This window comes from Parasteatoda tepidariorum, chromosome 3, assembly GCF_982258835.1.
Source record: "Parasteatoda tepidariorum strain Cologne lab strain chromosome 3, Ptep-v5.0, whole genome shotgun sequence".
NCBI classification, from domain to species: Eukaryota; Metazoa; Arthropoda; class Arachnida; order Araneae; family Theridiidae; genus Parasteatoda; species Parasteatoda tepidariorum.
Window position 1 is genome coordinate 52,549,077 of NC_141757.1, and position 15,400 is coordinate 52,564,476.

Consider the following 15,400-nt stretch of genomic DNA (forward strand, 5'->3'; position numbering starts at 1 on the left):
TTATTTAAGGTAACTACATTTTAATAGTTACAATATTTTCTTGCATTTTGCATTTATTTAAAAAATTCGGGAAATTTTTGGAGGTGATTAATAAAATTTAGTATAGTAACATTCAACATTTTTATTAAATTATACACACTGTGTGAAATTTCTCGGAAAAAAGGTTAAATAGCAATTTATTTTATTTCTTATCTTACCATATTTAAGCAAAACAGTCAAATAACCGTAAATGAGATGATAATCAATCTATTAAATGTGAGAAAAACTGTTTATTAACTTTCACCTAATGCGGTTAAACAACCAGAATTTTATAGCACCAACTATGCCCACGTATTGAAGTCACTTAGTTCTTAACAACTGCGTACACGTCATAGCTGAGAGGGCTAACCTATCACTCTCATGACAGACAGAACGGGGGTTCGGGTCCCAGAATTGACACCACAATATTTCCTCCATTCTCTTCAACGCATGAAGAGTTTCTTGTGCCCTACACTTCCCAATTTGTGACCTGCACTCTCTAATGCCCACTATTTTACGAAAATCATAGTTCCAATGTCTAGCTATATTTCCTTTTTACGGTTCTGAAACCATGAAAATTGTAAATGGTTAAAAAACCATGCAGTGATTTTCATGATTCATGATTTTAAAACCATACTAGTTGTAAATGGTTTTAAAACTGTAAGGGTAAAACGTGTTCTCTACCGTTAATCGGATGGACAGACTGCTGCCGATTATTTTACCATAATTTTTGAATGAAAATTCTAACAGTGCAGTAAAAAATATTCTAGATTATCATACATAGAGGGCCATGGTAGCTTTCTTTGCTTTCTCTGTAATACTAAGGTTGGTTAAAAATCATTTTAAAATATTTAAAACATAAATTAAGAGTATGAGAGGTAAAATACGAGTTTTATAAAGAGAAGTTTTGCAGACGTCGCTTATAATAAACGATTTAATGATGGGAAGTTGCAATTTATAATAATGAACAAACAGTTCTAATATATTTTGTTTATAAACTTGCTTGCACTTTGCGTGATCCTTTTAACACAAATTAGTAAATTTATATCATAAATTGAATAAACTGAAAGTAAGCAAACGGGTTTCATGAATACCGAGAAAAATTGTAGAAAAAATTGAGTTGTACGCTTTGACATTTTAGTATTTTCTACATATAAAATAGCTTTAGGTCGATTTAGTATTTGACCCATTAGTATTTGCTCTTCTCACACGTGACTTGTGCCGACTAGTACTCGATTGCTTTGTTCTCCTCTTCTGTAACGGTGCTTGCCGCCACATTGATAAAATTTTCATTCTAAAATAATTATAAAATAAGCAGCAGCAGTCTGTCCATCCAATTGACGGTAAAGTTTATGGCAAATATTTTTTTTTTACCTTTACGGTGTTGAAACTGTTCACAACTAGTATGGATAAAAAAACCATGGATACAAAACTATCCGGGTTTTTAGCCATTTACAAACTAGCACGATGTTAAGAAATTTAACTAGATATTGGAGCTAGGCTTTTCGTTAGGTAATGGACATTATAGACGGCAGGACACTGTAAACTTTATGTGTTGAAAGGAACGGCGAAAACACTGTGGTGTCAACGCTGGGTCACGAACCCTAGTTCAGTCTGTCCTGTGACTGAAAGATTTGCTCTCGCGGCTAAAAGATTGACACAGCTGCAGGGAAATGAGTGGCTTGATTAGGTGGGCTTAAATGGTGCGTTAAAGCTCTGGTTTAACCGTAGTAGATGAAATCAGTTAATAAATGGTTTATCTCACAGTTAACAGTTTGAATACCATATCAATTATGCATATTTGACTGTTTTGTTTGAATATAATAAAATAATAATGAAAAAAAATTTTTTAACCATTTCTTCCGAGAAATTTCTAACAGTGCATGAAGACGAGTCATCTTTGTCAGTGTATGAGCTTTATGAGAATGGATCGCCTAAGTCAATTCATTCATTCTTAGTATTTGCCTCAAATTAATTTTTTAGTCGCAAATTAATGGCTGATTTATATATAGAATAACATGATATTTCGTATCATTTAAATTTTTAAAAGCTCGAAGTAAACCCGATTTAAAAATTTCAATAACCTTAACAAAAGATAAATAAATAAATAAATGAAAAAAAAATGCTGCAAAGCATATATTTTTGTCGGCAGTTTATATTTTGTGAAGGAATTTTTACTCATAACATATTAAAATTCAATTAATTTTCGCCTGAATATTGAACAATTTTAATAGACTTTACTTTTAAAAAAAATTACACTACAAATCTGTTAAATAGACTATTTTAGTTAAATTTTTACTTTAATTCTAACTATATAAAAAAAATTCTTATTAAGCAGAAATTTACAAGTACAATTTCCATAATAATTAATTCTTATAGTATCTCATGACATGATAAATATTTTCATTAATATCTCTATGATGATACCAAATATTTATTGTCTTTTTTTAAAACGATTAACAGCTTATTAATATTATGTTCCTATTTCTTTTGTCCATAAAACATATTAATAAATCCGCTTGTTTTGAAATAGTTGGGTATGTAAAGCATTTTCTAATAATGAACAGTAACATGAAAAATGTTAAAATTTATTGAAATCTGTGTGATTTTCTAATTTAAAAGACATTTAAATTGCTGTTGTATTCAGAATTAGCAGCACTTTGTACAAGAAAAAAATTTATATATATTTTCATACCTACATTTACAAAGAAAAAAAAAAGTCTAGTATGCTCTTGTTTTAAAAGCTATTTTATTTTTTGATAATTATTTCGCAGTTTAGGATTTGAATTAAAACATAACAGGGGATTATAAAAACTCTTCAGTACAATATGTTTTGATATAGCATAATATTTTAAATTTAAAATACTAAATCTTTGGAATTATAATATAACCATTTTAATGCAAGTAATTTGCATTTTTACGGTTAACGCATTTTTCATTTAATTTTCGAAAACTTGAATAAAAATCTTCTCAAAAGCGATAAAGTTCTTATATTAATGATTATATTATGATAAGCAAAATAACCAATACTAAAGATTTATTTAAAGTAAAATATTTGCCTATTTGGTATATATTTTTATTATTATTTACTAGGGACTTAGATTTCAGTATAATGCAAGATAAAAAAAAATTCTGCGTTATATATTTTAGAAAAACTACAATTAGTCCGAAAAATTTTCTTATATTGATTGTCATAATCTACACTTTCACAACTTCTTGCATTTGCATATTTCTTTAAAGAAAAGAACTTGTTGATTAACGTTAACTAAATAAAAATTACACAATTTTACTAACCATTCAGTACGTAAGATTTGAAGTAGTTGCACACACGTACCTGAAGTGCGTTTGACTCAGTGTCAGAAAAGTGCTCATGCGTCAGCGCAAAATTACGTGAGCAATATAAAGAAATTTTGCAAGATAGCGAAAGAATTTTGGAAGATATCGATTGTAGCGAGCAGGGAGTATGACAAATCAGTACATAGAGTTAAATTTACAAATGAAACTATCATAAAAGCCAGATATATGCTTGCAACAAAATACAGTAATGAGAATATACTGCTGGAAATTTCTTGGAACAAATGGTTAAATAACAATTTATTTAATTTTAATTTTCAAAATAGTCGAATAATCATAAATAAGATGGTAATTAAACTGTTAACTGTGATAAAAACCGTTTATTAACTGCTTTCACCAAATACGGCTGAACAACCAGAATTTTATCGCACCAACTAAACTCCTCTAATGAAGCCACTTAGTTCTTTGCAACCGCGTACATGTTGTAGCCGAGAAGGCCAATCTGTTGGTCAGTTTCATGATCAACAGAACTGGGGTTCGAGCCCTAGTGATGACAGTACAATATTTCCCCAATTTCCTTCAACACATAAAGAGTTTCCAGAGTTCTGCACTCCCCAATAGGGCTCCGCACTCTTCAATGCCCATTACCTTACGAAAAGCCTAGCTCTCATGTCCAGTTAAAAACATTTTTACTATTTTGAAACTATGCTAGTTGTAAATGTTTAAAAAACCATACAGTTTTGTATTCATGGTTTTAAAACCATACTATTTGTATACGGTTTCAAAACCGAAAATATAAAAAATGCTATTTTCCTTAAACTTTACGGTGAATTGGATGGGAAGACTACTGCCATTTGTTTTAAGATAACATTTTAACAGAGAAAATTTTAGTGTGTACATCAAATTTGAAATTTATAAATTAGGAGCGAAACTTCAGTAATACACGTTTATCTCGTTATGTTTATGCATCATTAGATTTCAAAAATGGTTTTTAAATCTTGGTAAATATTGAGGTTAATGGAACTCATAAAAATATTCTTTAAAAGTATAATTTTGAACATTAATTTAGTTGAAATGTTAGGAACAAATAAAAACGAAATCATTATTTTTGTCATTATACCAAAATTAATTTCATTTACTGCATTTTTAATTCGAAGTGCAGAATTTGTTTTTATTAAAATTAATATAGTTTCGTGAATAAACAACTAAATATGTAGTAATTTTAATTTTAAATTAAAGCTTAGAGGAAAGGCTATTTTAATCTTTCATTAATTACGAATTAAAAGGGATTTAAAAGTTATTTTTACCTGATGTCAAACAGTCGTAACCATGGTTACAGAAGTCATATGAAATAATTAACAAATAATTGTTTAAAATTAAACATCTTGCTAAGTTAATATTTTCATACTTTTGGCCAAATGCAGTTGTTATTCAGTATTAGAATAATCTTTAGCTACATTACGCGAATAATTGTGATTTATTGTGGATTATAAATTATCCCTAGATTCAAAGGCGCACTTTCTACTGCAATGATGTTTGTTTCAGCTTCAAACTCTTAAAAATTCAAAATTGATATTCTGTTTTTAGCTAGATATTATATTCTAATGATGACCATCTTATGTATCTTGCTATTCTAGTTCCGATCATGACAATTTAGTTAAGCTATTCATTTCCAATTTAGTTCCAAAAATAATTTTTCTTCAAATAGATTTTGCTTCTGTTTCGTTTTCGACATATTTTTTCTTCTTCTTTTGTCACGCGTTTGCCTCTTTATTTCAGGCCTCACTCCGCACTATTAAATTAAATAATTTGGTCATAGTTGCCTTATTTGGAAATCTACAGATTATTTAGTTTATACACTGTAAACTGTTTTGGTGTATATTGTCTCCATTTTTGGTGTTAAGGTAAACTACAAAATTTTTACAGTGCATGTAGTAAACTTTTTTATTGTTATTTTCACGGTTATAGTTTCATTTAATTATTTATTCATTTTTTTGTACTGATAGCACATTTTCAGCCGCATTAGAATCGATTCAATGGCTTCATCGCGAAAAAAAATTTTTTTTCAAAAAAAAGTATCATATTCGCCCTAATTCCTTCAAATAATCGATATTTTATGAATTTTATATAATTTCTTACACCATAATTATAGTTCTGTATTTAAAAATATATTTAGTCTACCTCAGCACAAAAATACACCAAATTTTTTTACTGTGTATAATAATTTCGTTTTATTTTTTATATACATGTTTATCTATATATTCATGTAAATATTTATTGCTATATTTGTTTCAATAATTTTTTATATATTTAAGAATTTATCTTGTTTTAATATATTTTATTTCGGTTTGGCTACATTTGAAATCAGAAATGATTTCGGTTTTTATTCCACTCAAAATGTTTCTTTTTTTTTTGTTGCTCTGTCGTGCATCATGTCATTCTGTTTCTTGAAACATATAGGCCGTAGTGATTTAAAAATGATGATTTCATAATTGAAACGCAAGAAAAAATGTTTCCCAAAATAAGTTTTTCGAAAACAAAAACCAGTGCTGTAGTTTTTATTTTTACTTTTCTCATCTGTAACAACGGAAAATAACATTTAGTTTTCAAAATCAAAACTTTTCTGAATGCAAACGTGCTTAAACTAGCATTGTTCATTTCTTCAATTCTTTAAAGAAAAAATGTTCGTTCTTTTCAATTATTTTTATGAAGTGTCACATGTCTGATGCCAATAAATTGTTGAAAATATAAAGACCAACAATTTTATCTTGAAAGCTTTCATCAAAAATATTTGATTTGATTTTTTTTTATTGATTATTTCTTTCAAGAACTAATGTTACATTTTATTTTTCTAGATAATGTTCGGAGTTGTGCCGTTTTCGAAAATTCTAGCCATTGCGGTACTGACCATCCTTTGTTCAGCCCTACTGTGTGAAGGAAGGGCCCAACAGTTTTATCCTAATGGACGTTATGGGAGGAGAAGTGTTTTACCACCCCTTGCAGGTACTTCAGAATTAATTTTCAAAGTTTCTAATTTGAAGTCTTATGCCAAATCCTTGAAGTAAATTTTTTTGTTAGATAAAAAAAGTTAAATATATAAATTAAATCTGATAATCTTTTTATTTAAAAATAGCTTATTTTTTAAAAAAAATATTTCTTCTGTATTATTCTTTGTTTAACAACAACTTTCTACAGTGTACTCTAAATATACAATTTTTTCAATGAAATATGAAATATTTAGTAGGGGAGAGTGGGGTCAATTGTAACATTTTTTACTTAAATATTTTTAAATAACAAAAAATCCAATATATTATTAGTATTAATTGACAGACGAGTAATGTAGACTATCCTTTACTAGAAAAGAAAAAAAATACCTTATTTTAAATGTTATTATATTAGTTATTAACAATTTTTGACAGTCGTGCACTTGTTACAATTGTCCCCACTTACGGGGTCAATTGTAACAGTTCATAAATTCACTTGAAACATAGTTAATTATACATATTATCATAGTTGTGATATATTTTTTTATTGATCAAAATAGCAGTGATATTTTAGGAGTAAAAATAATAATGAGCAGAGACCTACAGGGTTAAACTTTTAACTTCAAGGGGTTAAAAATTTTAATTTATGCTGTGAAAGGTGACAAATAAAATAATGCACATGCAACATAATATAAATGATGTAGGAAACTATAGGTGGTTCTTAAAAAGTTAAGTAATGGTTTGTAAACATACGATTATTTATTTTCAGCTGTTACAATCGTCCCCAAGACGGCATTTCAGCTTCATTTGTTAAAAACAATGCTAGTTTATTAAGAAAACTAATTTTTTTTAAATGTTAATTAAGGTGTTCACTTACATATTCGGTTAATAATTTTTAGTTGTTTAAACAAAATTGCTTCGTTACAATATAATATTCTAATACCAAAAAAGTACTTACGTAGCATGAAAATATCTTCTGTAATGTAACTCTTTCAAAAGTACATAAAAATGGTTGCCAGCATGGGTGTACATGTAGATTTACTAAATACACCTTGTGCGCCACCTAGGAACCAAATCTAGAACCCGACACTCGAAATTTTTGCTCTGTTACAATCGTACCCTGTTACAATTGACCCCACTCTTCCCTAGTATTCCACTTAATAAAAGCAGTTTTAAATTTTATCAAATTTTAAAAATTCCATTTGAAATACTGAGTAAATTCAGCTTAGCTAATTAAACTTTGGAAAATCTGTTATTCCAAGATAAGAAATAGAACCAAGATAAGAAATAGTGCCAAGATAACACAAGATAAGAAATTTTTGTATTCATGTGAATGTATGTATAAATTAAACGCGTTTTAATTAGCATGGAATATTTTACAGCCTTAAAACAACTAGAGTATTAGTTTTTGTTCGAAACGTGTTTTGAATACATTTTATTTACCTCAAATTTAATTCTGAAAATGCGACAATTACAAATTTATTTACTCAAAGCATAGAATTACTTTTTTCTTAAGAACCATATATTTTTCTTCAAATTGTGTCTAACGTGATCAAAATGTAAAACTTGGTTGAAATATATTTTTTATTGACGTATGAATGCAGACTTTTCCTACATTTTAAACTCGAAGAAAAAGAGAGAGAAATAAATTACCATACAATTCAATTCATAATTCTGAGCTCGTACTAATGCATACTAAGTAAAGTTAAATTGATTAAGAACAAAAAACTAAACAAGATCAATAACTAAAAATAATTCAATTAATAGTTGTGACAACATATTTTCAAAAACAATATCTCCTATTTTTATTTAAGACTGATTACTACTAGATAACTGTGATTGTTATTGAGGAAGTCACAATTTTACATATTGAAATTGGAAATATGTAGATTGATTTATCTGAAATCTGACGGAATATTCTAAATACACCTTGAATTCTGATCTAATTAAATGGAAAATATTTAATTAGTTTCTAGCAAAGGGAATAATCAAATTCAGACATCAGTGATATACATATTTAGCATTTCCCATTTGTCGAAAAACCTTTTTATCTTTAGTTGCAGAAGTTCTATTATACGTCATTCTATTATTAATATTACTAGCTCTATTGTATTATCCTATCTGGAATAAGCTTTAAAAAAATCAGTTATTTTTCCTTAAAATGAATTACAATTTTCAAAAAAAAAATATATACAATGAGTAATGCTAAAAATAGTCATTATTTAGTAAAATATGCTGTTTTGAATGCTTCTAGAATTAATTAATCAATTAATATATCTGTTTCATATAAAAATTTATATTATGTGAATGATTTAGTTAAAATTTTAAATAAAGTATTTGCATTTCTGCAGTTAATTAAATTTTGTAATAGAGACTCGCGTTTATGAACTCTTTTATTTAAATCAAGCACACTCTTAGAAATAAAACTCTTGCTTTTGACGATTCAGCAATCTCTTAGCTATATTTCGTTAATTATAAAAATTATTTTGTCACGAAATCACGTGGTGTGTGACAAAAGGAGAACTCTCAAATATATGACAAAAATAAATCCTAACTCGAAACTAGTGCATTGTGCGAGATTGTTAACTAGAATAAAACTAGAAGACAAGGCGGTCAGAAATAAAGAAACAATATAAGCTGACCTGGTTGTATAGTGGCCGAGGAGCTTTACCTCGTACCAGGAATGACCCAGGTTCGAATTCCGCCTCAGTTATAGGGGAAATTTATCTTATTGTTCTATCTATCTTTCTTGTGTTATTAAGGTGACATTGACTCAGTATGTTGCCCATGATAAAGTGGTTGTTAAAAAAAATAGCCATCACAAAAGTTTGGCATATATTTTTTTTTTTTTTTTTTGGAAGAAAAAATAGAATGACGAAATTCGTTTTCTTAAAGAAGTGACGAGTCACTTTGACGAAATATTCACTCGGAGCATCTATCAGGAAACAGTTTCGTCACAAATGAAGAAAGTTTCGTGAAATTTGAGTATCCATTTTTTAATTTGTAGTAGCTGTGACAATAGCTATTTATAAGCAATTTTGTATATCTTTAAAAAGAAAAAATTTAAGCAAGTTACAATGTTTCAAAATTTAACTCTTAATTAGTCTACAAGCAAATGTAATTAATAATATTTTCAAACCATATTAATTTTCATCAGTATAAAACATTGTCATATGACATTAATCCGTGAAACAATTTAAAGAAGATAAAAATATCTTCTTCAGTTTTTAGCTGCTAAGAGAAACTTTTGAAGAGAAAGTTCTTCAGAATAGAGATTATTTAAACTGATTTGATCACAAGCTCTTAAAAATTTGTTTATCCATTTTTAATGGATGCTTTTAAATTAAAAATTTATTATTTAGTTACTTAGTGATTATACTACTTAGTTTAAGCATTATTTATGCAATAGTTTCTCGCGATAAAATCTTCATAAGTTATGCTTCTTAATAAAACATAGCCTATTTACGTACAAATTTGGATAAATGAAAAATATATAAGTTGATTATAAAAGTAACTGATCTTAAGTTTGAAATGCAATTTTATAATGAAAGTAGAAGTAGTCAGTTTAGATTAAAGAGTTTAGCAGTTTTAACTTCTAAGACTAATATTCATAAAAAGCATAATACACATTAATATAGAAAGATATAATAAAACTTTTTTATTGACTAATCTTTATTGTGAACACTATTAATAATGAATGCATAACAATTACATATGAATATGCCAACACCTATGAATACGGGTTCGGACCTTAAAGAAAGTTTTAGCGATTACAACTATATGAGTTTTCCATATTATATTGTGCAATGGGTGAGTATATTATTTTATCTTTTTACAATTGTCGTTGAGCAGCCGACGCAGTTTTGAGTTTATTACTACCAATGTTCGATCCCATAGCCTTATAATTTTGAACCCAATCCAGAAGACAATAGAACTCTTGGATCAAAAATTTGGAAAAATTTGCTTTCGTAGAGGAACTTTTTGATGGAACTAACCCACATTTGCGTTACATCGAGTAGAAAACCAAGAAAATCACTCACGGTTAGCCTGACTGCAAGGGAACTTTAACCCATGATCCGTGTACCACTGACGATATTTTTTCGTCAGCATTGTGGTCGGTGCCATCCGGATACGGTATTCGTATCGACCATCGATTGATGGGATTCGAACCCGGTTTACCTCATTGGGAAACAAGCGCACTATCCCTTGAGTCGTCGTGGCACATTTTATATTGTTGTATAAATTAACATATTATGTTATTGTTTGGATTGGCATATTGTATTTATTAGCTTATTATATTTGTGTTTAGATTAGCATTTTGCATTACTGAATGAATTCGCAAATTGTATAGATACATTGTATAGATTAGAATTTTACATAATTGTATGAATTGACATTTTATATTATTGCATGGTTTACAATATTATAAAACTCAATGAATTAGAATATTACATTGTTGTACGGATTACCATTTTATATTTTGATACCGGTGTTAAGACAATAATTAATGCTGATAATGTAATACAAATTCCATTATAAAACTTTCACGTTTTAAAGTATAGAACTAAACAAACAAACCGAAAAATAATTTAATGACTTAAAATACTCTTATACGATTTCTTACAAAATTAAATGAATTAATGTTTAAAAAAAGCATACTATTTAAAACAAAGATTTAAAAGTTTAAAATTTAAATCTGAAAGTGTAATGCACAGGATACGCTTTATGTTTAAAAAATATAAAGTTTAAGCTTATGAAAACCATATGTGAAACCGGTAGATTCAGAAAGTATAATTTTTAATAAATTTTTTAATTTAAATAATTACTTTCCAAAATAACACGATGATCAAAATTAATCGTTAATACCGTCAGCTATGCACTGAGAAATAATTGTGTCATAAACTTTCAACTCAAGAATTTCCAATTTTTGCTTCATCACTGCATAAATATAGCAAAAGTTTTTGATCTATTTATTAAAAGGGATAATATAATTAATAAAGCCATGTATTTCGAAAAGTTTGCTTAGCAGTAAATGGCTATTTCTGAAAATTCATTTTTACACAGTATTGGAGGCATATTTAGTCTTGTTAATTATATCACGTGAAAATATGAATTATTTATCGAAGTGCTTCCTGTTTAATCCCTTGTTTTGCCGATAGGTAATTGGTTCATTTTATTGGATTTGTGAAAGAGAAAGATTAATCTTCTTGGTTCCGATCAACCTAGATGAATTTTTTTATTTCGTTTATCGCCACACGGTTATTCTCTGAGTTATTCTTGGAACTTTCATGTGATCATTAGTGATATTATTTTATTTTTATATGTATAAAAAAGTAAGATTTAAAACCTATTTAGAAAAAACTGTTATTAAGAGTCCTTATTTCTATCTGTTATGGCGTAAGATTTAAATCTTAATGATCATTAAAATGCGTTTTCAAATTTAATGGATAAATCTCATTTTATAGGTTTATGTAAATATGTCCCCATAAAAATAGGAACACAGTTTAAAAAAGATTTGTGTATGCATTTACTAATTAATTATTTAAAAAAATAATAAAGTAGTTAAACATTTGTGCAAGTTCAAGTTTTGCATTGCTGACAAAATAAACTTTATACATATATATTTTTTTCAAAATACTGAAAAGTACTAATACTAAGATTAGTTTTATACGTCTATATAAATGTGCCACTATAGAAATAAGTGCACAGATTTACAATTTATATGTGAATTCCTACCATTTAATTACTTAAAAAGCAATAAAGTAGTTAAATCTTCGTAAAGGTCTAAATTCTGTAATTTCAATGAAATCAATATTACGATTTTATTTAAGTGCTTAAAATGCTAGAAAAGTCATCAGTTTTAACATTATAATATTAAAACTAAATAAAGACACAAAAGACATGTAAAGTTATTAGATAAGATTAATTTTATCTGTCTACATTATTTTAAAAATAAGTACACATATTTACAGCTTGAATGTAAGTTTCTACTAAATTATTACTTTAAAAACAATGAGTAGTTTAGTATTTTTAAGGGTTCAAATTTTTAAATTTAAATTAGATCAATTTGACTTTTTATTGTAGTGCTTTTAATACAGGCGAAGCACTAAACATTATAATATCGAAACTAAGCTTCAAGCTCATTAATTAAATTTGTAAATATATGCTACATTGTGACAGAATAATTAAAATAATTGACTTTATAATATGAGTTTTGCCCACTTTTATAAATAAATATAAAAAATTTAAATTCTCTTTTTGTCTTTTGAAACACAAATAAAAAAGATTATTCACTAAGAAATACAATAATTCTAATTATTCTCTAACTGGCATAAAAAAAAGATTTCTAAAATAAACACTCACTGATTTTAATTTTTGATCTAAAGGAATATTAACATTGACATTGAAGCAATGAAATAAAAGACAATGCAGGTATTAAAGAGCTTAATGATTATCTAATTTTGATAGTCATAGGGGTTGATGATGAAAGATAATGTTACTATAATAGCAAATCATGCTCAGTTCTAAAAAAATGTTCTTTCGTCACAGCTTGATTAAAAACGGAAGTATCAACAAAGATTTGATATTTTTCTGCTTCAAATAATTCCTATTAAATAATATGTATTTAAATGCAATTGATTCGTTTGAAGGATTTTTATAGGAGGTTGCGAATTTCGATAAATTTGGAAAAAAAAACAATTAAAATTCTGAAATTTATCTCTTTTTAAAAAAAAAATACATTTGCTTGAAACAAAAACAATGGTAGACGAACACTGAGATACATTATTAACGCCGGTTAGACCCCATGCGGAAAATATGGTGGTAGAACATCGAAGAAATGATGATTAAGTGCTGAAATTAACTAAATATTAATATTTTAAAAAAATTTAAAAATAAGTAAAACAATTTAAAGCTTCATGTTAATATTTGACACAGGGAATTTATTTGTTTTAAGGGCATAGACTTCCAAAAATAAGTTATCAAATGCCTCATTAAAGTGCTGCATATTAAAGAGTTTTACTTTTGTACTGAGCGGCCACACCTCAATATCTTCTTTTACCATCCGTTTCTTCTAATTCATGCGCTGAGAAAGGAAAGTATGGTAAAAACTATCAGAATATGGTACAATTCATTGTATTTCCAGCTCTATGGGCGCCACCAAAAAACTTGTTATTTTTTACCAATGCGCTTTGTTAATGATTTTGGTAAAATTAGTAGTAAAATATAGTTTTATAATATGTGATTAAATATAATAAGTGTGGTAAATCATGATACCTTAAAGCGTGGTAAAAAAAACCATTTATTCGGTACTTTGGTTCAGTTGACCATAACTTTGAATTTAACTAAGAACCGTAATTTAGAAAACCCGAATTTCCAGCATACCGTTACCATATGAATGGAAAAATTAACAAATGAATGGTTTAAAAACCGTATATTTAGGTTTTTAGTACCAGAATTGCATTGTTGCTGTTTTTTTTTTTACCAGAAATGTTATACCAGACAGCGCGGTAATTTTAAAGGATTTTTTTTTATGTGTGCCTTGATTCTTTTTGGGATAGACTCTATAAAATAATGATAGGATTTTTTGCGGCTAGCTCATAGCAGTTTTTAATTGTATGAGACTATTGGAATAGCTGGTTGCGGATATAGATGCATGGCTCTTTCAACTTCATCCTACAGGTTTTCAATGGTATTAACATAACTGGTAAACACTCAGTGGAGAATGAAGAATGTGTAGGGACAAGCATGTCGGTCTAAATCTGTCATGAAATGGCTCTCAAGGCTCAGTGCTGGTCGCTGTTTGATTGAAAATGCAAATGGGAGAAGACATACAGAATAGAAATGATAAGCGGGCATTTAATGGTGCGATTAAAGCGATACATGGGAGACACTTGAGCACCCACCTTACAGTCATGATTTATCTCCAAGTGATTTACATGATTTTGGTTCCCTAAAAAAGTTTTAGAAAAGTTAACGGCCCTTGTCTTGGAAGGAAGTGCAGTAGGTAATTCCAGACTTCCTCAAACAGCAGAAAAAGAATTTTAGGGAAATAAAAGAAAGTGAAATCCAAGATGGGGAAATAGTGGTCTAAGGTAAAGGCGTTATCATATTAAGCTATTTTAAAAGCTTAGCGTGGAACCAATACTGATCTTGACTTTAAAATAAATCACAGGTAAAAAAAAAAACACTTTATATTACTTTTTCTGATGAGACTTGAGCAAAGATCATTTTTGTATTCCGTAGCTAGTCAAATTTGAAACTAAATTTTCGTTTAAGTTCTTCCCATTGTTTTTCTATGCTGTTTTAGATTTTCCCACTTCATACGTATTTTTCCTTTCAGATTCCACGCAAGATTTCAGAGTGGCGCTGTCCGGAGATGATTCCATGATTTGCAAGTTCACAGGTTACGCTGATTACTACAAATGTTTGAGGTAATAAAAGTCAATTGTATTAATTTTTAGCCCAAGATGTTATTGTTAATCTGGATCAAGGACTAATCAATCATGCATATAACCATTCTCTTTAGTCACAGAATTCAAGAGCTAAAACACAAATAATATGTTTGATAAAAGTAACATGTTTTGCTTGATAAAAGTAACTTGAAAAACTTTCTCCAATGCTGCATTACATGAGCTCATTTTGATAGTTTTCATCTAGGCGGGAAAATGTCGCCAAATTGGCGATCTTTAAAAAAGTTTAATAATTTTTAAAACATTTAAGTTATTTGTCTGTTCTAAAGCCGAGATAATTCTTCACAGTAAGATTATTTATATATATAGTTAAAAATCATCGCATTGCTTCAAATGTAAGACGCTTAAACTATGGCTTTTTTATTTTCCTTGGTGACAGAGTTTTGAAAGACAGCGTTAACTGATTTTAAAATGTTTAATTTTCATCCGCCTCCGTTCTGTTAAGCCTAGTTCGAACTCGTCTCAAGATTCTCTCTGTGCTACTCGAATGCTTGATTTAAAAATTAATTTTTGTTGTTGATAATTTGCATACATATGAATCTTAAATTAATGATTATTACTTTATAGTGTATTATAAAAATAACTTTGATGACTCTTATGTCTATCTCACCTTACTGTAATTATAAATTTTAA

The 15,400-nt window shown here is 28.1% G+C and overlaps 1 protein-coding gene across 2 annotated transcripts in view; it reads left to right on the forward strand.

The window, feature by feature from the left end:
* Nucleotides 1-15,400, forward strand: part of LOC110282812 (RYamide neuropeptides) — a 93,434-nt gene that overhangs the window by 40,836 nt on the left and 37,198 nt on the right. For both annotated transcript variants that reach the window (XM_071179491.2, XM_071179495.2), the window contains exons 2-3: nucleotides 6,168-6,315; nucleotides 14,638-14,728. In XM_071179491.2, the coding sequence (XP_071035592.1) occupies nucleotides 6,171-6,315; nucleotides 14,638-14,728 (236 nt within the window). In that variant the 5' untranslated portion in view covers nucleotides 6,168-6,170. The remainder of the gene's footprint in view (nucleotides 1-6,167; nucleotides 6,316-14,637; nucleotides 14,729-15,400) is intronic.